General features: G+C 43.7%; 1 protein-coding gene across 1 annotated transcript in view; it reads left to right on the forward strand.

Annotated features, from left to right (window-relative positions):
- LOC125465855 (beta-1,4-galactosyltransferase 2-like) overlaps positions 1–18,219 on the forward strand; it is a 52,511-nt gene extending 34,292 nt beyond the window's left edge. The window contains exons 4-7 of the mRNA XM_048559774.2: positions 1,469–1,656; positions 6,122–6,244; positions 8,886–8,990; positions 14,663–18,219. Coding sequence (XP_048415731.1) covers positions 1,469–1,656; positions 6,122–6,244; positions 8,886–8,990; positions 14,663–14,798 — 552 coding nt within the window. The 3' untranslated portion in view covers positions 14,799–18,219. The remainder of the gene's footprint in view (positions 1–1,468; positions 1,657–6,121; positions 6,245–8,885; positions 8,991–14,662) is intronic.
- The last annotated feature ends 5,424 nt before the right edge of the window (positions 18,220–23,643 follow it).

The raw sequence follows: 23,643 nt of genomic DNA on the forward strand, positions 1-23,643 counted from the left end.
GAAAGAAAGGGAAGGTGTTTAGTCAAATGGTTAACAGCAGAGATGAAATGACAAAAGGCTTCATGGTGCATATTCTCAACAGTGCCCTGTACAATTATTACAAAAAAGAACTCCCGACTTTTCCGTTCTGTTCCATTCCTTTGTATTAACTGACAACATTCCTGTTGGGTTCCTAATCACTTGTTATACCTGCATCCTAATTAATTTGTGATTCATGAACCAAGACACCCAGATCCCTCTGTACTTAAGAGTAGGTATAATGCAGGTGGATCTTGAGGATCATGTGTAAATGTTATACATTGCAATATTCTTTTCCATTACAGTCCTGATGTGTGCCTTGCAGATTGTAGACAGACTCAGGGGAGCCCTGCACTGAATTACTGCCCAGAGAATTCCTGGCCTCTGACCTGCTATTCTAGCCACACTGTTATGTATTTCACCCAGTTCTATTTAGGCTCAATAGTAACCTCCACATGTTGATGGTTGCCTTTCAATGCAAGGGAAGTTAGTTAGAGTTTCTCTTTTTAGAGATGTTAAATAACTGGCATTTGATCAGCATCACTGTGATTTGCCACTTAACAGCCCAAACCTGGATATTGTTCAGGTCTTGTGGCCTATGGACCCAAGCTGCTTCGGTATCTGAACATTGTCAATGAACATTCCCAACTTTCACATTATGATAGAAGAAAGGTCATTGATAATGAATCATAGAATCTCCAAAGCATGGAAGCAGACCATTTGGCCCGTTGAGTCCACACCAACCTTCTGAAGACCATCCCACCCAATCCCTGTAACACTGCATTTCTCATGGCTAACCCACCTAAGCCCATGCATCCCTGGACACTATGGGTAATTTATCATGGCCATTCCACCTAAGCCTGCACATCTTTGGCCTGTGGAAGGAAACAAGACCTCCCAGAAGAAACCCACACAGACAAAGGGAGAGTGTGCAAACTCCACATGCAGTTGCCCGAGGGTGGAATTGAACCCGGGTCCCTGGCACAATGGGGCAGCAGTGCTAATCGCTGAGCCACCATGCAACTGAACATTGGACTTTGAGTCCTGAAGCCAGGTCATTGATTAAGACAGGACTGAGTGGATTGGCCTGAAGCAATCACAAATATTTTCTGACGTTTTAGGTATGACTCCTACCAGTGAGGAGCTCTCCTCTTATTTCACACTGGCTATAATGTGCATTATGCTTGAGGTGTGGCAACTAATATGGAAAATATAGCAGTGAATTTTTACACAGCAGGATCTCATAGTGGTCACCTGTTTTAGTGACACTGTTTGGGGGATCCATTGGCCAGCATGCTGGAGAGGAGTTCAGCTCTGCTTCTTTGATGTCTGTTAAAAGGACAGGCTAGGTCACACTGGAATGTTTGTATGTATGTTTCTGAGGGTGGGGAATAGCCGGCTATTGAGAGCTTGAGGGCCTGTGGTTAATCTGTTGGTACCTTTCCACTAGGCTGGTGAGAACACCTTCAACCGAGCAAAGCTTCTCAATGTCGGATTTGTGGAAGCATCGAAAGAGAAGGATTACGATTGTTTCATATTCAGTGATGTCGATATTGTACCCGAGAATGACCGGAATCTGTATCGCTGCTCTCAGAATCCACGACACCTGGCATGTGCCATGGACAAATTTGGATATAAGTACGTACCTGGGCTGTTGCTGCTCATTTAAAGGTCCACCCATTCTCTCTTCTCATTTTCCCTTACTCTTTGATTTTGTTTCACTTTATCTCCTTGACTCTCCTCTCTTTCCTCCCATCCTCCCCCTCTCTTTCATCTCTCTCTCTCCCCATTCCTCCTCCTTTCTCTTGTCTCCCTCTTTTCCTTTGCAGCTTTTCCCTTCCTCCTTCTCTCTTCCCTTCTTTCTCTGTCTTTTTTTACCCCGTCTCTCTTTCTGGCTTTCTTATCTCTCTCCTTTCTTTCTCTTTCATTCTCTCTTCATCGCTCTCCTGCTTGCTCCTCTCTCCATTTTCCATTTCCCTCACGTGTTGCTCTTTTACTTTCTCTTTCTTTCCTTGCTTTCTGCTTCCCCTTTTCCTTTTTCACCTTCCTTTCTCTCTCTTTCTCATGGTCCCTCCCTCACTCACTCACTCCCTCATTCTCTCGCCTTTTGTATTTCTTCTTCCCACTGCACACATTCCCTCTTTCTTGGCAGCATTTTTCAGTGAAATCACTGAGACAACACCAGCCTCAAGCCTTCCAGCACCTCCCTGTCTTATTGCTCAGGTTTTGGGATTCTCACACCAACAATGCGACTGAATTGCTTGTGTGCGCCTATGGGTCTCTTGGCCAAGTTTGGTGACTGGCTGTGTCTTACTGAGCAGGAGGCTGAGATGCCCTGGTCTGTGCTTTGTGGGAGCAGGGAGCCCTGTCTCAGGATGGGACATGTACTGATATGTACGTGCACAGAGGCTGGCTCAGCCTTGAAGCATCCTGTGGTCGAATAGTGTGCCCGCATTGTTCAAGCTAGTTGCCTCGTCGGGCAGCTGATAAATTGAGGGGGTGGAAAGACAAGAAAGCAGATGCAGTGGAAACACTTTACTTTGAAACACTGATGTGACACTGCCCGAGCTCTCAAATAATTAGTGAGGTTTCTGAGTGGGTATTAACTGCAGTATGTTGCCACAGCACCTCTAATATTCCTGGTGTGTAATTAAAGGAGGTGTAATGGGAGAACTGGTTTGTATATAATTAAAATAGATGAGGAGTAGTGTTTACAAGAGGAGTGGAGATGGCAAGAAAGAGAGAAAATAAATGTTGACAAGACCCAGGTGATGTTGGCGCAATATCGTTCCAACTAAACTGGGACGACTGATGCAAACCTCACGGTAAAAACAAGGGCCAGTATCTATAAAACCAGAAGACATGGGACCACAGATAGGCCATTCAGCCCACTATGTCTGTTCCACCATTCAATGAGATCATAGTTAATCTGCCAATCCTCAACTCCACTTTCCTGCCTTTAACTCATAACCCTCGATTGCCTTTGCTAATATCAGCTCTGTCACAAAGTGATGGAGACCTACAGCACAGAAACAGACCCTTCGGTTCAACTCGTCCATGCTGACCAGATATCCTAAATTAATCTAGTCCCATTTGCCAGCATTTAGCTCATATCCCTCTAAATCCTTCCTATTCATATACCCATCCTGAAGATTTTTAAGTGTTGTAATTGTACCAGCCTCCACCTTCCTGAATGGAAAAAGTTGCCCTATAGGTCCCTTTCAAATCTTTCCCTCTCACCTTAAACCTACGCCCTCTAGTTTTGGATTCCCCTAGCATGGCTATTCACCCTATCCATGCCCCTCATGATTTTATAAACTTCGCTCAGTCTCAACTGTACTTAATGACCCAGCTTCAACAGCTCTCTGTGAAAAAGAATTCCATAGATTCACTACCCTGTGGGAGAAGAAATTCCTCCTCATCTCTGTCTTAAATATACAACCCTTTTATTCTGAGATTACGACTTCCGGTCTTAGACACACACTGCTTTTGCAAATTAAAGGAAGCCTCTAGGAAGGCCTGAATTTTGAAAAACGAGGTATTTCAACTGACTAAATATTGGCAAAATACTGCAGATGCTTAAAGTCTGAAACACATGCAGAAGATACTATAGAAAGATAGCAGGACGGCAGGATGTGTGGGCAGAGAAACAGAGTTAACATCTCAAGTCTGGTTTGTCTGTTCTTCAGAAGAACTCTGAAGAAGAGTCAGAGATGATGGGAACTGCAGATGCTGGAGAATCCGACATGACAAAGTGTGAAGCTGGATGAACACAGCAGGCCGAGCAGCATCTTAGGAACTGATGAAGAGCCTAGGCCCGAAACGTCAGCTTTTGTGCTCCTGAGATGCTGCTTGGCCTGCTGTGATCATCCAGATCAACACTTTGTTATCTCTGAAGAAGAGTCATATTGGACTGAAAACATTAACTTTGTTCTTCACTCAACAGATGCTGCCAGACCTGCTGAGGGTCTCCAGCATTCTCTTGAGTTTGAACCAAACATTGGCATTGGTGAGAGGGAACTAAAAGCAGGGTTGAATCTCGGGCAAAAACGAGGTTGTTTCCCTGTGCAGCTTTTTGATATCCCAGTGCAACACGGAGAGAATGCTACACTGTCAGAGGAGCCCTGTCTTCGGGTAAGGCTGCATTGACCTCCCAGAGTACACACTAACACATTCCATTTCACTCGTTGGAGAACTCTCTGATGTTGATCCCTCAAGCAACATTTACCTTGGTGACTGTGGAATCTTGCTGTGCACTGATGAGCTACTGCACTTTCTGACAGTGCAGTCAGTCAGCATTGTGTTTTGAAATTTGTCTTGTTGGCTGTAGTTTGCAATATCCTGAGGTAATATGAAAATCTGAGTCATTTGTCATCTTTCCTGCTCCCACCTGTGCCACTCCCAGTCCCCTCCCTCATTCCATGATGCCAGTTTATGCAATTAACTGTCTGGCAGAGCTCAGTGATGCTATCTACCTCTCTCCCTGCCTCCAACTTTTTGTCTGTCTCTCTCTCTTCACCCCCTCCCCACCCTTTCTTGCTTGCAAAAACCCATCTGGTTCACTAATGTCCTTCAAGCAAGGAAATCTGCCATCCTTACCTGGTCTGGACTACATGTGACTCCAGCCCCATAGCAACATGGTTGACTCTTGATTGTCTTTGATACATCATCACGAGGCACTCACCCTGAGGGTTGATACAGGTCCTGCCATCAATATCCATAACCCATGAAAGAATGAATAAAAATGTCTAGTTAGTTCTCAATCCCTCTCTGGCTCACAACCGCACACTAGGTGTAAAACTACCAAACTCTGTTTTCCTCTGCACCAGTGATCCCTGACAACAGGTATCTCGTGGCTGTTTGTTCAGTCTCTTCAAAGAGCATCCCACCCAGACTCCTCCCCCTACCCTATCCCTGTAACTCTGTATTTCTCGTGGCTAATCCACCTAACCTACACATCCCTGATCATAATGGACAATTTAGCGTGGCCAATCTGCCTAACCTGCACATCTTTACACTGTGGACTGTGGGAGGAAAAGCTGGAGCATCCTTATTGCCCATTCCTAATTGCTCAGATGGCAGTTTAAGAATCAACCACATTGCTGTGGGTCTGGAATCACATGTCGGCTAGACCAGGTAAGGATGGCGGATTTCCTCTCCGATAGGACATTAGTGAACCAGATGTGTTTTTACTGACAATTAGCAATGGTTTCATGGTAGATTTATAATTCCAGATTATTACTGGATTCAGATTCCATCATCTGCAATAGTGGGATTCGAAACCAGGAACTCAGAACAACACCTGGGTCTCTGGGTTAATAGTGATTAATACCACTAGGCCATCACTACCCAACATTGAGAAAACAACAGATTGCGGATCAGGGAGAAAGAGAGAGAGAGAGAGACGGGGTGTCTCAAAATGGAAATTTCCTTTCAGTTATTTGAACAAACCCTCCAGATACCTTTTACAGGCTGTTCCATGAAAGTCATGTTTGCATCCCACCATTACTGCTCTATGGCATTTCACAGCAGTGACTGATATCATTAAAAAAAATTGACACTGAGACAAGTTAATAAGATATTGTGACCAGTGACCAAAATTTTGGTCAAAAAAGCAGATGTCAAGGAGCATCTTAGAGGAGAAAAGTAGCCGTAGAACAATGAATAATATAAAAATAACACAGGAACAGGCCCTTCGGCCCTCCAAGCCTGCACTAACACATTTTGCCCTTCCATACCAAACCTGTCTTCACGTACAGGATCCATATCACTCTATTCCCTTCCTACTCATGTATTCGTCCTGGTGCTCCTTGAATGTGAATTCCGGAACTTTGAGACTTGTGGAAGCCAAAGGCACGGCCATTAATAATGGTGGAATAAAGGAAATGGGAGATCTTTCTTTCAAGTCATTGATGCATTTTTCTGAGTGGGACTTATTTGGGTTTTGGTGGCATATAATTAATTGTTTTTAAATTATTCACTACTGTTAGTCTAATTATTAATCAAGACTGTTTCAGTAGCCAAAAACTTGCTGTCCTGATTTGAGCTTTGTACCTCTAAGAAATATCTTTGCCTCATTCTCTGTGTCTCTGTTTTAATCCAGGTTGCCATACACAGGGTATTTTGGAGGAGTTGTGGCATTCACAAAAGAGCAGTACTTGAAAATAAATGGTTTCTCCAACAATTACTGGGGTTGGGGGACTGAAGATGACGACACATACAAAAGGTAAAATAAAGCAGTTTTATTTTAAAACTTGCACAATCATTTTAGCTGATCATCCAGGTTTGCTTACTCTTCAAATTTGAGTACAACCATCTCATTTTCACCTGCTTTTATTAATGTAGACTTTGGATAGATGAAACTCAATTGCAACATGTATTAACTTGAGGAGCTCAAAGTTTAGTGTGTTGTGTTACAGCTCACAGCTGATGTGCCTAAAACAAAGAACTGTGGACGCTGGAGATCTGAAACATAACCTGAAATTGCTGGTGATTTCAGATTTGTTGAAGTATCCTCAGACCCGAAGCATTCACTATGGTTTCTTTCCTCAGGTGATGCCAGACCTGCTGAGTTTCACCAGCATTTTCTGTTTCTGTTCCTTTTCAGGGACATCCTCATGATGTTATCACTGTGTAAGCCATCAGCCCACGAGGTCTGCTCCACCATTCAGTAAGATTGCATTTGATCTGATAGTCCCCAACTCCACTTTCAAGACATTTCTCCATTACCCTTGATTCCTTTATTGATGGTAAAATCTGTCTCTCTCTGCCTTGAATATACTTAATGACTCAGCCTCGACAACCCTTGGCAGGCCAGAAGACATTCCGTCAGAGGAAAAAATATCATCCTTGTCTCGGTCACAAATTGGTGATCCCTTTTACTGAGATTATGCCCTGTGGTTTTAGACACTCTCACAGGGGAAGCAACCTCTCTACATCAACCCTGTTAAGCCCTGCAAGAATCTTACATGTTTAAATAAGGTGTTCTGTCATTCTTTTAAACATTAATAAGTACAGGCTCAACCTACTCAACTTCTCATGAAAAAAACCTTCCGAAACTGGCATTAGCCTAGCGAACATACTCTGCACTGCCAACATTGCCTATACATCTTTCCTTAGATAAGGGGTTCAAAATCGTTCATAATATTCTAGGTGTGGTCCAACTACTACCTTGTATAGTTTTAGTATGACCCTCTCTATTTTTATTTTCCATTCCACAAAGACCAACAGTCCATTTGCCTGTCCTATTACCTGCAGAACTTGGACGCTGGCTTTTTGTGATACATGCAAACACCCTGTCATTGTTGCTTTAACATCTTTAATGATAATCTCAGTTCTTAGTCCATATCAGCCAACTTTTCCCCTGTTGCTGTCTGTTTAGCCTTATTTAAATTTAGCACAGTTGTTCCCGAACTAAGATTCGCACTGTCAAACTGAATGCTATATTCTACTTTATTATGGGCACTTTTTCCCAGGGAATCTTTTATCTGAGATCACTTATTCAACCAGCCTCAATACACATTGCTAGATTCAAAATAGATTGATTTCTGGTTGGATCCACATAAACTCCTCGTGGCTACCTTCGCCAGTTTGATTTCTCTAATTTACATGAAGATTAAAACACTCACGACTAATGTACTGCTTCTTTACGTGTCCTTGTTATCTCCTGATTTATTCTGTATCCTACAGAATAGCTACTATTATGGGGCTTGTAGACTGCACTGACCAATAAATTCTTCCCTTGTTATTTCTCTATATCACCAATATTGGATCTACATCATCTGATGTGGATCATTTCTTGTTAATATACTCATTCTATCTTGTACTAACAAAGCCACCCCACCATTATTCTCTTTCAGCCTGTGTTTCTGAAGCACCCCTGCATTTTTAGTTCCCAGATTTGATTTCCTTGAAACTGTTTCACTGTAATAGCTGAAAGATCATACCCATTACTCAATTTATATTCTTTGGAATACAATGCACATTTCAGCCATTATTTTTGCCACTTCACCATGCTCCCCCCAACCCCGATCCTATTTACTGCTTTCTTTAATGCTTGTACACTCTCTCTTCCTGTCGATCTCTGGATGTCATTATCTGACAAGTTATCCTGCAGTGTCACCATATCTTTATGCTTTGTAGCTGTGGAAGTCCCTCCTCATACACACATTAACCTCTCTAATTTAGTGTAAATGCATCTCCTCTTCCCTCCCTGAAGCATTCCAATGACCTGTTATTGACTCTTTTCCAAGGCTCCAGGCCAAAACAGTAAAAGTAACCAGTGAGTAAGAAAGTGTGAAATCACAACATCATCTGTGGCATATAGAAGATGCAACTCTTTCAACTGAGTCACTGGACTCGGACTATTAATTCTATTTTATCTCTATGGATGCTGCCAGATCTGCTGAGTTTCTGCAATTACTGTTTTTTTTTCCAGATCTCCAACATCCACAGTTCTTTGTTTTACTTCTTGGACACCCTATTTGCTACCTTATTAAATGGGAAACATTCCAGTTGCTCCGACTTGTTAGATTTTACATCAGTCAAGCTGGAATAGATCAGATGACCCAGTGAGCCTGCTCTGCATTCATTTAGATGATGACTGATCATAGATTATATGTAAACTGCACGCCTTCTTACACTACTCCCAAATTCCACAACGCTTTTAATCTTCAGTAATCTATGGATCTCAGTCTTGGCTGTACTCAGTTACTGAGCACCAGTCCTCGACCTGCTTGTCTTGAATCCAAACTACATGACAGGATGCGACAGAAATAGAATTTGTTGGTGCTGTTATTGAAATGAGGATTAAATACTACTTATCAGATCCTAGTATTGAGAAATTGTTGTTGTTCTATATCTCTTAGGGTGACACTGAGTGGGATGTCAGTTGATCGACCTGACCGCAATGTTGGAAGAACCAAAATGATACGACATCAAAGAGACAAAGGAAATGAGGTCAATGAGAAAAAGTGAGTCAAAATTGTTACTTTGCACACAGGGTGAAAGGGCAGCAATCCTGCAGGTCAGAAATTGGTTTTCATCATTACTTTGATATGAAGGATGAAGATATTCATCATTACACAGCGGCAAATGTTACAAGGGTGCAGATTAGATTAGACTAGATTACCTTTTAGATTAGATTACCTACAGTGTGGAAACAGGCCCTTCGGCCCAACAAGTCCACACCGCCTCTTGAAGCATCCCACCCAGACCCATCCCCATATAACCCACATACCCCTGAACACTACGAGCAATTTTCCATGGCCAATCCACCTAGTCTGCACATCTTTTGGACTGTGGGAGGAAACCAGAGCACCCAGAGGAAACCCACACAGACACAGGGAGAATGTGCAAACTCCACACAGTCAGTCACCCAAGGCTGGAATCGAACCCGGGTCCCTGGGGCTGTGAGGGTGCAGTGCTAAACACTGAGCCACCGTGCCACCCAATATTTGTGTAGAATTAACAATGGCATCTATTTTCGTCCCCTTAATATCACCCTAACTGCTTCATTGCATTTGCTGAAGTCTTTGTCTGTGCCATTGTCATCTTCAGACTCAATCATTCCAGTAATCTCCTGGTGGGCCTCTCATCTCCTCTAAAGCTTCAATTGTCTAAATTTCTGCAGTGAATGACATCCACCATATTCTTTCCTCACCGGCTAGTGGTATTAAAGATAGACTGTTAATCCGAGACCCAGCGAGCGTTCTGTGCATCTCGATTCGAATCCTGCCATGGCAGATGGTGGAATTTAAATTCAATAAATATCTGGAATTGAGTGTCTAACGATGACCACAAACCCATTGTTGACTGTCAAAAATACCCATCTTGACCGCTAATTCCTTCAGGGAAGGAAATCAGCTGACCTTGCCAGGTCTGGCATACGTGTGACTCAAGACCCATAGTAAATGTGACTGATTCTTAACTGCCCTCTTGGTTATTAGGGAAGAGCAATAAATGCTGGGCTAGCCAATGGCAGCCTTATCCGATTTTCAAAATCCTTTCATTGATTAAAGTTTTAGCGAAGGTCTGTAGCTCAGGCTGTGGGTGATGCTGTTGACTTGCTCACTAAGCTGGCTTGTTTCCATTCAGACGTTTCGTCACCATCCTAGGTGACATTATCAGTGGAGCCTCTGATGAAGCAACGTTATTCTACTCCGGTCCGTTATAGTGAGTAGTGTCATTTCTGGTTTTGAGCTGTATGGGTTTCTATATGGGGTCCAATTCTATATGTTTGTTGATTGACGTATGGGTGGAGAACCATGCCCCTAGGAATTCCCGTGTGTGTCTATGTTTGGCTTGGGCTGCGATGGTTACTTTGTCCCAGTTAAAATTATGGCCTTCATTGTACCGATGTTAAGGAGAGTTTGTTGTGTTGTTTTGCTGCTAGCTGATGTTCATGTCCTCTGCTGACTAGTTTCCTTCCTGTCTGTCTGATGTCAGACTGCCACAAACATTAAAGCAAGACTCATAAGACCACTAGGAATCATGGCCCATGAAACCATAGCGACTCTACAACAAACACTCGCAACAATTAAAGACCCCATTCCCACAAAAAGCAGAACGAACGTGGTTTACAAATACCATGCAATGACTGCCACAAATATTACATCAGACGGACAGGAAGGAAACTAGCCATCAGAATGCACAAACATCAGCTAGCAGCAAAGCAGCATAACAAACTCTCCTTAATATCGGTACTCTCAGACAATGTAAGCCATCAGTTTAACTGGGCCAGCGTAACCATTAGCAGTTCAAGCCAAACACAGACAAACATGGGAATTCCTAGAGGCATGGTTCTCCACCCGTAATGCAATCAATAAACGTGTAGAATTGGACCCCATATACAAACCCATACAGATCAAAACCAGAAATGACACTACTCACCGGAACGGACCAGACAGTATAAATTCCAAGCAGAGTAGATTAACGTTGCTTCATCAGAGGCTCCACTGATGATGTTACCCAGCATGGTGAGAAACATCTGAGCAAAAACAAGCCAGTTCGGCGAGCAAGTCAACAACATCACCCTGTGTTGATTGCAGTTACCCAAGAGGATCCTGAGGGGCTTGATACAAGTCTTTGGAAATCTTTCTCGAAAGGCAGTAGAGACGGGGGCTTTGAATATTTTGAGGCACAGGTAGATAGATTCTTGATAAGCAAGGAAGTGAAAGGTTATCAGGGTGGTGACATAAGTGTCAACAAATTAGATCAGACATAATTTTGCTGAATGGTGAGGAGGCTTGAGAGGTTGAATGTTCTGCTCCCATTTTTAATTTGTACGTTTATATGCTTCATATTCAAAAGTCTTGTCTTGTCCTTTTTCCTCATCCCATTATGGTCGCTACCACCGCTAGTCCAAAAATATTGGTTTCACGTGCATCTTTTCTACTTCCTTCACTCCACCATTGGCCACAACCTCCCTCTGTGAACCTGTTAGTCCCTCCTTGAACCTCTTCAGCTCTTTCCCTCCTTTGTTATACTGTCCTTTAAAACCTACTTTTTGTCTTTGATCAGGCATTAGTTCAGCCCTCCAAGTACCACCTCTTTTGATATGCAGTGTTGTTTTGGCTGAACGTGCTTGCATAAAGCTTCTTTGGACATCTGTCTGCACCAAGTTGTTTCAGTTGTCAGTGCATTTAGAGATAACTGTGTCAGTGCCGGCTGCTCAAAATGTGCTATTGTTGCAGAGAAAGCTAGACTTCACAACTAATAGGCCCTTATCCAATATCTTTGTTCGTGAGTCACTGAAAGCTAATGTACTGTGCAGCAAGCAATTAGGAAGGTGAAAGCTATGTTGGTTTTTATTGCAAGAGGAATTGAGTACAGAAGCAGAAATGTCTTGCTGGAATTGTACAGGACTTTGAGACCACACCCTGTGCATTGTGTACAGTTTTTGCCTCCTCACCCAAGGAAGGATATACTTGTCATATACTGAGTACAATGAAGGTTCACCAGACTGATCCTTCGGATGGCAGAACTGTCCTCAGCAGCAGCGGCAGCCAGGGGTAGGGGGCCTCTTTGTTACGTACGTACAAAAGGTCAGGAGGTGGGTATAAGCAAGGATAGTAAAGTGTGAGGCTGGATGAACACAGCAGGCCAAGCAGCATCTCAGGAGCACAAAAGCTGATGGGTCTAGGCCTGAAACGTCAGCTTTTGTGCTCCTGAGATGCTGCTTGGCCTGCTGTGTTCATCCAGCTTCACACTTGGTTATCTTGGATTCTCCAGCATCTGCAGCTCCCGTTATCACTCATAAGCAAGGATAATGGTTGTTTCTCCCCAGTATCTCTGTACCCACCCCCAATTACAAAAAAAATCATTTCTTATGACAACTGTTGACCCCAAGGAAAGATGACGTTATCTTTGCCACCACTTTCTTCAAGTTTTATAAAAACCGACAAAGCCGCGGATGCTGTAAATCAGGAACAAAAACAAAGTTGCTGGAGAAGCCCAGCAGGTCTGGCAGCATCTGTGAAGGAGAAACAGAGTTAACATTTCAGGTCCGGTGACCCTTCTTCAGAACTCTGGTTCCTGCAGTTATATTTTGTCACCACCTCATTTTACTTTCCTTCTGATTCATTATTTGCCCCTTTGCACCATTCACCGACAATGCCCCAGAAAGTACCTGCTTTTCCTTTCAGACCTTATATCATGGGCGCCTGCAGCTCTCCGGTTCTTGCTCCAGCCTCTTGGCTTTGTCGAAGTATTATCAAGGTGACATGGCAGAAACCAAAAATATCCATACATGGTGGATGTTCTGGCAGAGAGCTCATTACATGCTGGTGGATAGAAGCTGTGTCTCATGGTCTTCCTCAAACCTCTGACAATCTAGGCTCTCATGCCACTTCTTTGGAGAGCCTGTCTCCTGGGTGCTGATACTCAGCGAACTGGGCGAAGCTTGAGATTGTTGCTTCTCTACCTTTCCTTTTAAGAGAATTCAGTGTTAAGAACTCCACGTGCTGTGTGTCTGTAAGATTGTGACTCTGCGTGACTGTTAGTTTAGGTGTCAGTGTGCAGGCTGCGCCCACACAAATTAGTTACTGTTCTTTGTAGCATCTGTGTTTTACTGTTTTAAATAAACAATCCCTGATGAGCAATTATTAAGCCATTATCATTAACATGACAAGGTAAAGCCGTATGCTGTCTCAGCCACACCTGATGCCCTTAACTAATGGTTTAATGTAACCAAACATCGAAAGGTGCTTCCCCAGGAGTTGGGGTGGAGGGATGGGGTGGGAAGACCAGGCAGGCAAGATGGTCATGCAGTGAGGGGTAAGTTAAGGTCACTGGGTGCTGAAGGACCAGTCTAACTGGCTACATGGTTCAAACATGTCCGTGATCTGAAGGGGTTTGCTGAAGGAACTTAGGAAAAGATGAAAAAGAGCTTTAGAAACACAGCCCAGAGAATTGAACAAAAATGGAAGTTGTTGGAGAAGCTCCACAGGTCTAGCAGCATCTGTGAAGAAAAATCAGAGTTAACGTTTCAGGACCGAGTTCTGAAGAAGGGTCACTGGACCCAGAACGTTAACTCTGATATTTTTTCTTCACACATGCTGAGCTTTTCCAGCAACTTCTCTTTTTGTTCCTAATTTACAGCATCTGCAGTTCTTCTGGTTTATTTCAAGAGAATTGAACGTGTATGCTGTAGGTGTTCTCTGCAGGCTCAATAGGCCCACTTTAGGGCCTGAATTGGCAGGGGAAGAAGGTGGTCCTTGAACCTTCCTGCTAGTGGCTTAGTGATGAAGCAGAACATTGATTAGATTAGATTAGATTAGATTCCCTACAGTGTGGAAACAGGCCCTTCAGCCCAACAAGTCCACACCGCCCCTTGATATATCCCACCCAGACCCATCCCCCTATAACCCTCACATCCCTGAATACTACAGGCAATTTAGCAAGGCCAATCCACCTAACCTGCTCGTTTTTGGACTGTGGGAGGAAACACACGCAGACACGGGGAGAACGTGCAAACTCCACACAGATGGGCCTCTTCCTTCCACAGTTAAATACCCTGGCACCGAATTCGAACAGGGCAGGACAGTGTGTTAAATTCCGCAAAATAATATTGAACCCATCACCAAATCATCCTCGAAATTTTTTCCACCTAGTAACCACCACCAGTGCATCACCTGTGTTACCTAACTGATTAATTTACTTCAACATCCTTTCAGGGCGCTGTTCACTGTACATAAATTTGTGGTTAATTACATGCAGATGGGAGAGAATCGGCTGGGGTTTTACTTGAGCACATGAAAAGATGCTTAAATTAAGGGTTGTCTTGTGTATTGGCTATGTCCCTATCTCTGGTCTGGAAGATCCAGGTTCAAGTTCTATCTCGAAGTGTGATGCCACAATATCCAAGTGGTTGATTGAAAAATAAAGACCTTGATCAAAATTACAGCTGGCTGACTGAGGAGGTATATGCTTGTAATTTTTTTCCCTCATAAATAAATAAGACAAATAAAGGTTCGCCTTCTGCCACATACAAGTGAATGGACTGAAAAAAATCCTGTTAAAGTAAAATAAAACTTGAGATTCAGGGCACCTAGTAGATTCACGTGTATAGTCAATGGGGTTAAACAATCCAGAAATGAATAACGCTAAAATTAGCATATAATTCCAATTCTCTTTCTTGTCACAGCTACGTTATTTATAATCGGATGAAGTTTACAAGGAACCAGGATGGATATATATCTCTGAAGTATTCACTCATCAAGATAGAAAAACATCAACTTTTCACCAAAATAACAGTTGATATTGGAAAGCCTCCATCGTAAAGAATTGGAAATGTGCCTTTCTATCTCCTACTGGAGTGGAACTAACCAAAGATATGTGTGTAGCTGCTGCTTGGGACTACTGCTCACACATTGAAACAAGAAAACAAAATGGAGCCCTGTGACTGAAGTCTCCGCACCTTGAAGAGATGGTCTTCTAATCTGTCTCTTCCTTCTGTAAATCCAAGGGAAGTGGGGTATTGTCGCTGGTTTGCTTCTCTCTGGTAGAGAAAAAGTTTTGAACCCGACTTGAACAACAGAAGACTCACCTGGGTGTCAGTACAAAGGAATGATGTGTTTCACTCGCACACGTGCTCCTTAGATTCAAAATGACGTCTTGCATTGATTCTGCCCACCTTCCCTTTTGAACTTCTCACTAATTTTTTGGGCGTGAAAGAAACAATGAACCATTTGGCTGTTTACAAATTGTTTGGCAGATTTCTCGTTGAAGCGAGACACCCATATTTGCTCTTTAAAACTTCATTCTGTATCAGGGGTAGTACCAACTTGAGTTCTACCTGGAAAGGAAGAGAATTCTTTATCCCCTTCAGAGTCCATAGAAACTCTCAGGTATGCTGTTTCAATTTTGTTTTTAATTAATGCCTTTTTTTTCAAAGGTTCTGTTTTGGCTTCCAAACTAATAACTTCCCATAGATAGCAGGGAGCAGATGTTCTCCTGCAGTTTGAACTTTGTCACTTATCAAGGCCACAACCACATTAAGACTGCCCAACATGGGCTTGGTTGTTGTCTCTGGCACTTCTGGCTATACAACACAGCAATTACTAGGACTTGCACTGGAATACAGTTCCAGAGGCACTTGGTATCCTTCAGTACTTTCACTCAAGTGCCCATTCGCAGTGTGAGAGACTCAAAACAGTGTTGTTCCAACCGCAGGTCTTCATGGTTGATGCTGATCTGGCCCTTGTTCATTTACTTCAAGTCTCCAGGCACATGGGCTTTCAAACGGGGAATCAGGAGTGGGAAACCGTGGTTGGTTTTTCCCAAATTGTACGGAAATACGTAATACAGTTGGCTGAGTTGAGCTAACTTGATGTGGATCTGAGATTGAACCTGCGATCTGCTTACGGACTCTCGCTGGGCAGTGCTATGTTACCAACTGAACGTTCAGTTGAGCGCCTTTTCAACCAAGCACTGTTTTTATAAACTATGTTGCCTGACTTTTTATTCCATTTGTTTACAACATTCTGTAAATGGCATTATGCGTACAATCCTGTTACTAACACAACCTTTGTTCTAACTTCATTTCAACCCACTCAACTTTAACCATCATGGTAACCAAATCCCTCTAATTGGGATACAGTAGGGCAAACAGAAATCAAAATCCTTTTAAATTCAATTAAATCTTCAACCAATTTCCTTAAAGCATCTTATAACTGCATTCTGCATGATTAACAGGAAAATTCCATTCCCTCTCTTTCCTCTGTTAATTTTGGATTGTAAATCTCGATTTGTAACCTGCTTTTTATATACAAAAAAATTGTAAATGAACCAAAGATCTCTCTGCAGAAATGTTCAAAATAACATTACTCGTAAAACAGAAGATTAGTTCAATTGTACAGCGTGTCTATGGAGCTGAAACTGTGCGGTTTTATGATAATGTAATAAATGACATGGGGATGGTTTTATTTTTAAATGGGCTTGTATAGGGATTTACTTTATAACTTTGGACCTGTTATTTATTGGAATTCAACTTTGTGGGACGGGACATTTTTGATTCTGCCTTAAAAGGCTCACTCATTGCCCCTACCAGAGTAGTCATTGACTCCTGAAACCACATCTGTTTGACCCTTTCCTCTTTCTGTTCCAGTCCCATGTAGCCTCAGCTAGTTAAACAGCAAATAGCTGAGCCTCATGAACCAAAAAGATTCTAAATCCCAGATCCCACTGCGTCAGACGACGCTGAGCTTGATACAAGCCAGAAGTAGCAGTAGCAGGGGCATTGTAGTAGGTGGGATGGGTGGATCTCTGGGCTGGGGACAGGAGTGATAAACCAAAGTTCCATCACTTGATCACTGTTTAGTGACTGATAACTGTGTGTATGTGTGTGTGTGTGTGTGAGAGAGAGACTGAGAGAGAGCAAGAGATACAGAGAATGAGAGAGAGAAAGTGGGGGGAGAGTGTGTGTGTGTGTGCATGAGTGTCATTGAGAGACGGGGAGGTTGAGTGTGTGTGTGCACATGATTGAATGAGAAAGCGGGGAGAGAGTGAGTGAGTGTGCGTGTGAGAGAGAGAGAGAGAGAGAGGTGTCTGTTTGTGAGAGAGGGGGGAGATTGAGAGAGAGAGTGAGTGTGTGCGTATGTGCGTGCGAAAGGGAGGAGTGTGTGTGTGTGTGTGTGTGTGTGTGAGAGAGAGAGAGAGAGAAGGGAATGTGTGTCGGGGGGGTTGAGTGAGTGTGTGAGAGAGAGAGAGAAGGGAGTGTGTCGGAGGACAGAAAGAGAGAGAGAGAGAAGGGAGTGTGTGTGTGAGAGAGAGAGTGAAGGGAGTGTGTGTCAGGGAAGACAGAGAGAGAGAGAGTGTGTGTGTGTGTGTGTGTGTGTGTCTGTAGACAATGACAGGATCTGGACTGCCATTATGTGAAGGCTGACAACTTTGGCACCAAAGAATGTCTATGGATGACAATTGTTGCACAAATCTGCAACATCAAAGGAAAAGAAATTGGGCAGATTTTCTTTTCATAGACGTCCTGTGCTCTTGAAGGAAAGGGTATCAGTGCTGAGAAACAACAAGATTAGTTTTGACCCTGAGCATCAGATGATTAGTTTTATTAGTTAGACACAGAGTAAACCCTTCCTTAACCACTCTAATCCATCCTCAGCAGAATAGCCTACCACTATATCCCATGCTATATGGTGTAACCCTGCCCCCAGGTGGATAGATTAATTAACAATCAAATTCAGGCCTACTTGGAATTGAAATTGAATGCATCCAAATAAATGTAACATATGAGCCCCTGTGAACAGGGTCACATCTTCAATCAGCACTGAATCTGGGACCCTGCAGCCAGTCTCTCTCAGCCCATGCAACACAGATACAGCTGCAAATATCTCATCACCGTGTGGCCTAGCTAGATACATGTCTTGGTGTACCATCTGCACTCCTCCCTCCAAAACTTTCAGGGAGTCACCTTTTCTTTTTGATCACCGTTAAATTATCTCACCTGCTGAGCTTTTCCAGCAACTTTGTTTCTGTTCCTGATTTACAGCATCCACAGTTCTTTTGGTTTTTATTAAATTATCTCTCATCCTTTGCAGAATGCATTGCATGTGAGTGACCCATTGGAGAACACCCACTGCTGGAGGAGGGAGGGAATTGGAGAATGGGGAGTGGTGGTGATGTTATGAACAAAATGTTCTTCGGTGCACCTGTTTCCTTTTTGGAATTAAACTTGAAGTGTGTAACTTTCATGTCGAGTCCCAGTTTGACTGTTGCTTGATGAACATTCTGCACACCCCTGAAAAATTTCCAGTTGTGGGGGGGAAGGAGGAGGCAGCAGATTGAAATGGGTGACAGTCACATATTCTGAAACACACAATCTCATTTCTCGCTGATGGCAGAAAAGTTATTGTTTGTTGAGGAAACATTTTTATGCACAGCGTGTTTAATTAAAATTTGTTGAGTTGTGCCCTTTCTATGTGAAACTGCAAATATGTAGGTTGGGGGTTGGAAGAGAGATTACAGTTCAATGATTTTACAGAGAAGACCTGTGTGGGAAGGGGTCAGGTCTGTGGGGGTGTTAGCTGATGTTTGCAGCTGGTCCAAACAGTTTGAAAACTGCAAACACTGCTTCCTTATGTTAAACTTGACCTGCAGAGAACCTCATGTCGGAAAATCATTGCCCCGTTGGGAAAAATATATGAAAAAGTTGATTGGCTGTCCAGATTTCCCGTCCTATTTTTAATGAGGAGCTGCAAAAATGGCATAAAATTTTTGAAGGGTCCAGACCCAAAACGTCAGCCTTCCTGCTCCTCCGATGCTGCTTGGCCTGCTGTCTTCATCCAGCTCTACACCTCGTTATTTCAGATTCTCCAGCATCAGCAGTTCCTACTGTCTCTTATAGCTATTCCTTTAATGTTGAAAAAAAAAATTAGAAGGATGTCGCCAGGGCTGGAGAGTTTAAACTACAGGGAGAGGCTGATTAGGCTGGGCCTACTTTCCCCAGAGAGTCAGAGGCTGAGGGGCAACCTTATTGAAGTTTATGAAATTGTGAGAAGTATAGATAGGGTGAAGAGCGAACATCTTTTCCCCAGGGTAGGGGAATCCAAAACTAGAGGCAAAGGTTTAAGGTGAGGGCAAAATGTATAAAAGGGACCTAGGGGGCGACTTTTTCACACAGGGTGGTGTGTGTATGCAATGAGCTGCCAGAGGAAGTGGTGGAGGCTGGTACAATGCCAACATTTAAAAGGAATCTGGATGGGTATATGAATAGGAAGGGTTTAGGATATGGGCCAAATACTGGCAAATGGACTAGATTAATTTGGGTTATCTAGTTGGCATGGACAAGTTGGGCCGAAGGGTCTGTTTCCATGTTGTACATTTGTATGACTCCATGTTCATGGGACATCTCAATTTTTCACAAAGTAAGGTAGATAGTGGCATAATTACTGTTATTGGGCTTGAATCCAGAAACCCAAGCTAATGTTTTGGGGTAATATGGTGTAGAGCTGGATGAACACGGCAGGCCAAGCAGCATCAGAGGAGCAGGAAAACTGATGTTTCAGGCCTAAACCCTTCTTCAGAAGAACGGTCTAAGCTCAAAACGTCGGCCTTTCTGCTCCTCTGCTGCTTGGCTGCCATGTTCATCCAGCTCTACACCTTATCTCAGATTCTCCAGCATCTGCAGTTCCTACCATGTCTAATGTTTTGGGGTCTGAGTTCAAATCCCAGCACAGCAACTAATGGAATTTGAATTCAAATAATATATTCTGAAATCATAAACTAGCCACAGTAATGGTGAATGTGAATTGCTGTGAAAACCTATCTAGTTTACTATTAATTTTTAGATAAGGAAGGGAAGGGGGCAGAATAGAAAAGTACTCGTGGTAGGGGACTCGATAGTTAGGGGAATTGACAGGAGATTTTGTGGTCAGGATCTGGATTCCCAGAAGGTATGTTGCCTCCCTGGTGCCAGGGTCCGGGACGTCTCCGATCGGGTGTATAAGGTTCTAAAAGGGGAGGGCGAACAGCCAGAAATCGTGTTACATATTGGCACAAATGATATAGCCAGAAATAGGATTGAGGATATAAAAAGTGATTTCAGGGAGTTAGGATGGAAGCTGCAGAGCAGGACGAACAGAGTAGTGTTCTCTGGTTTACTACCAGTGCCACGAGATAGTGAGGCGAGGAACAGGGACCGGGCGCAGCTGAACACGTGGCTACGCAGCTGGTGTAGGAGGGAGGGCTTCAGATATGTAGATAATTGGGATGCCTTCTGGGGAAGGTGGGACCTGTACAAGAAGGATGGGTTGCATCTGAACTGGAAGGGGACCAATGTCCTGGGTGGAAGGTTTGCTCGTGTAGTTCGAGAGGGTTCAAACTAGTATGGCAGAGGGGGTGGGAACCTGAGCTGTATACTGGAGGTGAGAGTAGATGCAGGTGAGGCAGTAGCAAGAGGTAGACCAGCTAGTGGGAAGGAACCAAGGGATCGGTTAAAGTGTGTTTGCTTTAATGCAAGGAGTATCAGGAATAAAAGTGATGAACTTAGAGCATGGATCAGTACCTGGTGCTATGATGTTGTGGCCATAACAGAGACATGGGTTTCTCATGGGCAGGAATGGTTGCTGGATGTTCCAGGGTCTAGAACATTTAAAAAGAATAGGGAGGGGGGAAAAAGAGGAGGGGGTGTAGCACTACTAATCAGAGAGGGTATCACAGCTCCAGAAGCGTCCATTGTCGAGGAAGATCTGCCTACTGAGTCAGTATGGGTGGAAATTAGGAACAGCAAGGGAGCAGTCACCTAGTTAGGGGTTTACTACAGGCCCCCCAATAGCAGCAGGGAGATTGCAGAAAGCATAGGTCGACAGATTTTGGAAAAGTGTGGACGTAGTAGGGTTGTTGTAATGGGTGACTTTAACTTTCCTAATATTGATTGGAACCTCCTTCGAGCAGAAGATTTGAATGGAGCTGTTTTTGTAAGGTGTGTTCAGGAGGGTTTCCTAACGCAGTACGTTGACAGGCCGACGAGGGGAGAGGCCATTCTAGACTTGGTGCTCGGAAACGAGCCGGGGCAGGTATCAGATCTTGTGGTGGGAGAGCATTTTGGTGATAGTGACCATAACTGCCTCACGTTCTACATAGCTATGGAGAAGGAGAGGATTAGGCAAAATGGGAGGATATTTAATTGAGGAAGAGGAAACTATGACATGATTAGACATGAGTTAGGAAGCATGGACTGGGAGCAATTGTTCCATGGTAAGGGCACTATAGACATGTGGAGACTGTTTAAGGAACAGTTGTTGTGAGTGATGAGTAAATATGTCCCTCTGAGACAGGCAAGAAGGGGTAAGATAAAGGAACCTTGGATGATGAGAGCGGTGGAGCTTCTTGTGAAAAGGAAGAAGGTAGCTTACATAAGGTGGAGGAAGCTAGGGTCAAGTTCAGCTAGAGAGGATTACACGCAGGCAAGGAAGGAGCTGAAAAATGGTCTGAGGAGAGCCAGGAGGGGGCACGAGAAAGGCTTGGCAGAAGGAATCTGGGAAAACACAAAGGCATTTTACACTTACGTGAGGAATAAGAGAATGGTCAAAGAAAGAGTAGGGCCGATCAGGGATAGCATAGGGAACTTGTGGGTGGAGTCTGAGGAGGTAGGGGAAGCCCTAAATGAGTTTTTTACTTCTGTCTTTACAAAAGAAACGAACTTTGTAGTGAATGAAACCTTTGAAGAGCAGGTGTGTATGCTGGAATGGATAGAGATAGAGGAAGCTGATGTGCTGAAAATTTTGTCAAACATTAAGATTGACAAGTCGCCAGGCCCAGACCAGATTTGTCCTCGGCTGCTTTGGGAAACGAGAAATGAAATTGCTTCGCCACTTGCGAAGATCTTTGCATCCTCGCTCTCCACTGGAGTCGTACCTGAGGACTGGAGAGAGGCAAATGTAATTCCTCTCTTCAAGAAAGGAAATAGGGAAATCCCCGGCAATTACAGACCAGTAAGTCTCACATCTGTCGTCTGCAAGGTGTTAGAAAGGATTCTGAGGGTTAGGATTTATGGCCATATGGAAGAGCATGGCTTGATCGAATACAGTCAACACGGCTTTGTGAGGGGTAGGTCATGCCTCACAAACCTTATCGAGTTTTTTGAGGATGTGACTAGAAAGTTGATGAGGGTCGAGCTGTGGATGTGGTGTATATGGACTTTAGTAAGGCATTTGATAAGGTTCCCCATGGTAGGCTCATTCAGAAGGTCAGGAGGAATGGGATACAGGGGAACTTAGCTGCTTGGATACAGAATTGGCTGGCCAACAGAAGACAGCGAGTGGTAGTAGAAGGAAAATATTCTGCCTGGAAGTCAGTGGTGAGTGGGGTTCCACAGGGGTCTGTCCTTGGGCCTCTACTGTTTGTAATTTTTATTAATGACTTGGATGAGGGGATTGAAGGATGGGTCAGCAAGTTTGCAGACGACACAAAGGTCGGAGGTGTTGTTGACAGTATAGAGGGCTGTTGTAGGCTGCAGCGGGACATTGACAGGATGCAGAGATGGGCTGAGAGGTGGCAGATGGAGTTCAACCTGGATAAATGCGAGGTGATGCATTTTGGAAAGTCAAATTTGAAAGCTGAGTACAGGATTAAGGATAGGATTCTTGGCAGTGTGGAGGAACAGAGGGATCTTGGTGTGCAGATACATAGATCCCTTAAAATGGCCACCCAAGTGGACAGGGTTGTTAAGAAAGCATATGGTGTTTTGGCTTTCATTAACAGAGGGATTGAGTTTAAGAGTCATGAGATCTTGTTGCAGCTCTATAGAGCTTTGGTTAGACCGCACTTGGAATACTGCGTCCAGTTCTGGTCGCCGTATTATAGGAAAGATGTGGATGCTTTGGAGAGGGTTCAGAGGAGGTTTACCAGGATGCTGCCTGGACTGGAGGGCTTATCTTATGAAGAGAGGTTGACTGAGCTCGGTCTCTTTTCATTGGAGAAAAGGAGGAGGAGAGGGGACCTAATTGAGGTATACAAGATAATGAGAGGCATAGATAGGGTTGATAGCCAGAGACTATTTCCCAGGGCAGAAATGGCTAGCACGAGGGGTCATAGTTTTAAGCTGGTTGGAGGAAAGTATAGAGGGGATGTCAGAGGCGGGTTCTTTACACAGAGAGTTGTGAGAGCATGGAATGCATTGCCAGCAGCAGTTGTGGATGCAAGGTCATTGGGGTCATTTAAGAGACTGCTGGACATGCATACGGTCACAGAAATTTGAGGGTGCATACATGAGGATCAATGGTCGGCATAACATTTGTGGGCTGAAGGGCCTGTTCTGTGCTGTACTGTTCTATGTTCTATGTTCTATGAATACCCAGTCTGGACCACACATGATTCCAGTCCCACAGCTTTCTTAACGACCTGTTCTGAGCAAGGATCACTGGACCCAAAATATTAACTCTGATTTCTCTTCATAGATCTGTTGAGATTTTCCAGCAATTTCTGTTTTTGCGTTTTACTTTACTACACTCTGACATGACCGAGCAACCCACTCAGCTCGAGGACAAATACAGATGGGCAACAAATGCTGTGCTTGCCAACAACAACCACATCCCATGGAAGAAACATTTAAGCTGTTGCTCATGCATGTATGAATTGTTTTTCTGTGGTGTGAGTTGAGGGGTATATTTCAGC

Source organism: Stegostoma tigrinum, chromosome 30, assembly GCF_030684315.1.
Source record: "Stegostoma tigrinum isolate sSteTig4 chromosome 30, sSteTig4.hap1, whole genome shotgun sequence".
Classification (NCBI taxonomy): domain Eukaryota; kingdom Metazoa; phylum Chordata; class Chondrichthyes; order Orectolobiformes; family Stegostomatidae; genus Stegostoma; species Stegostoma tigrinum.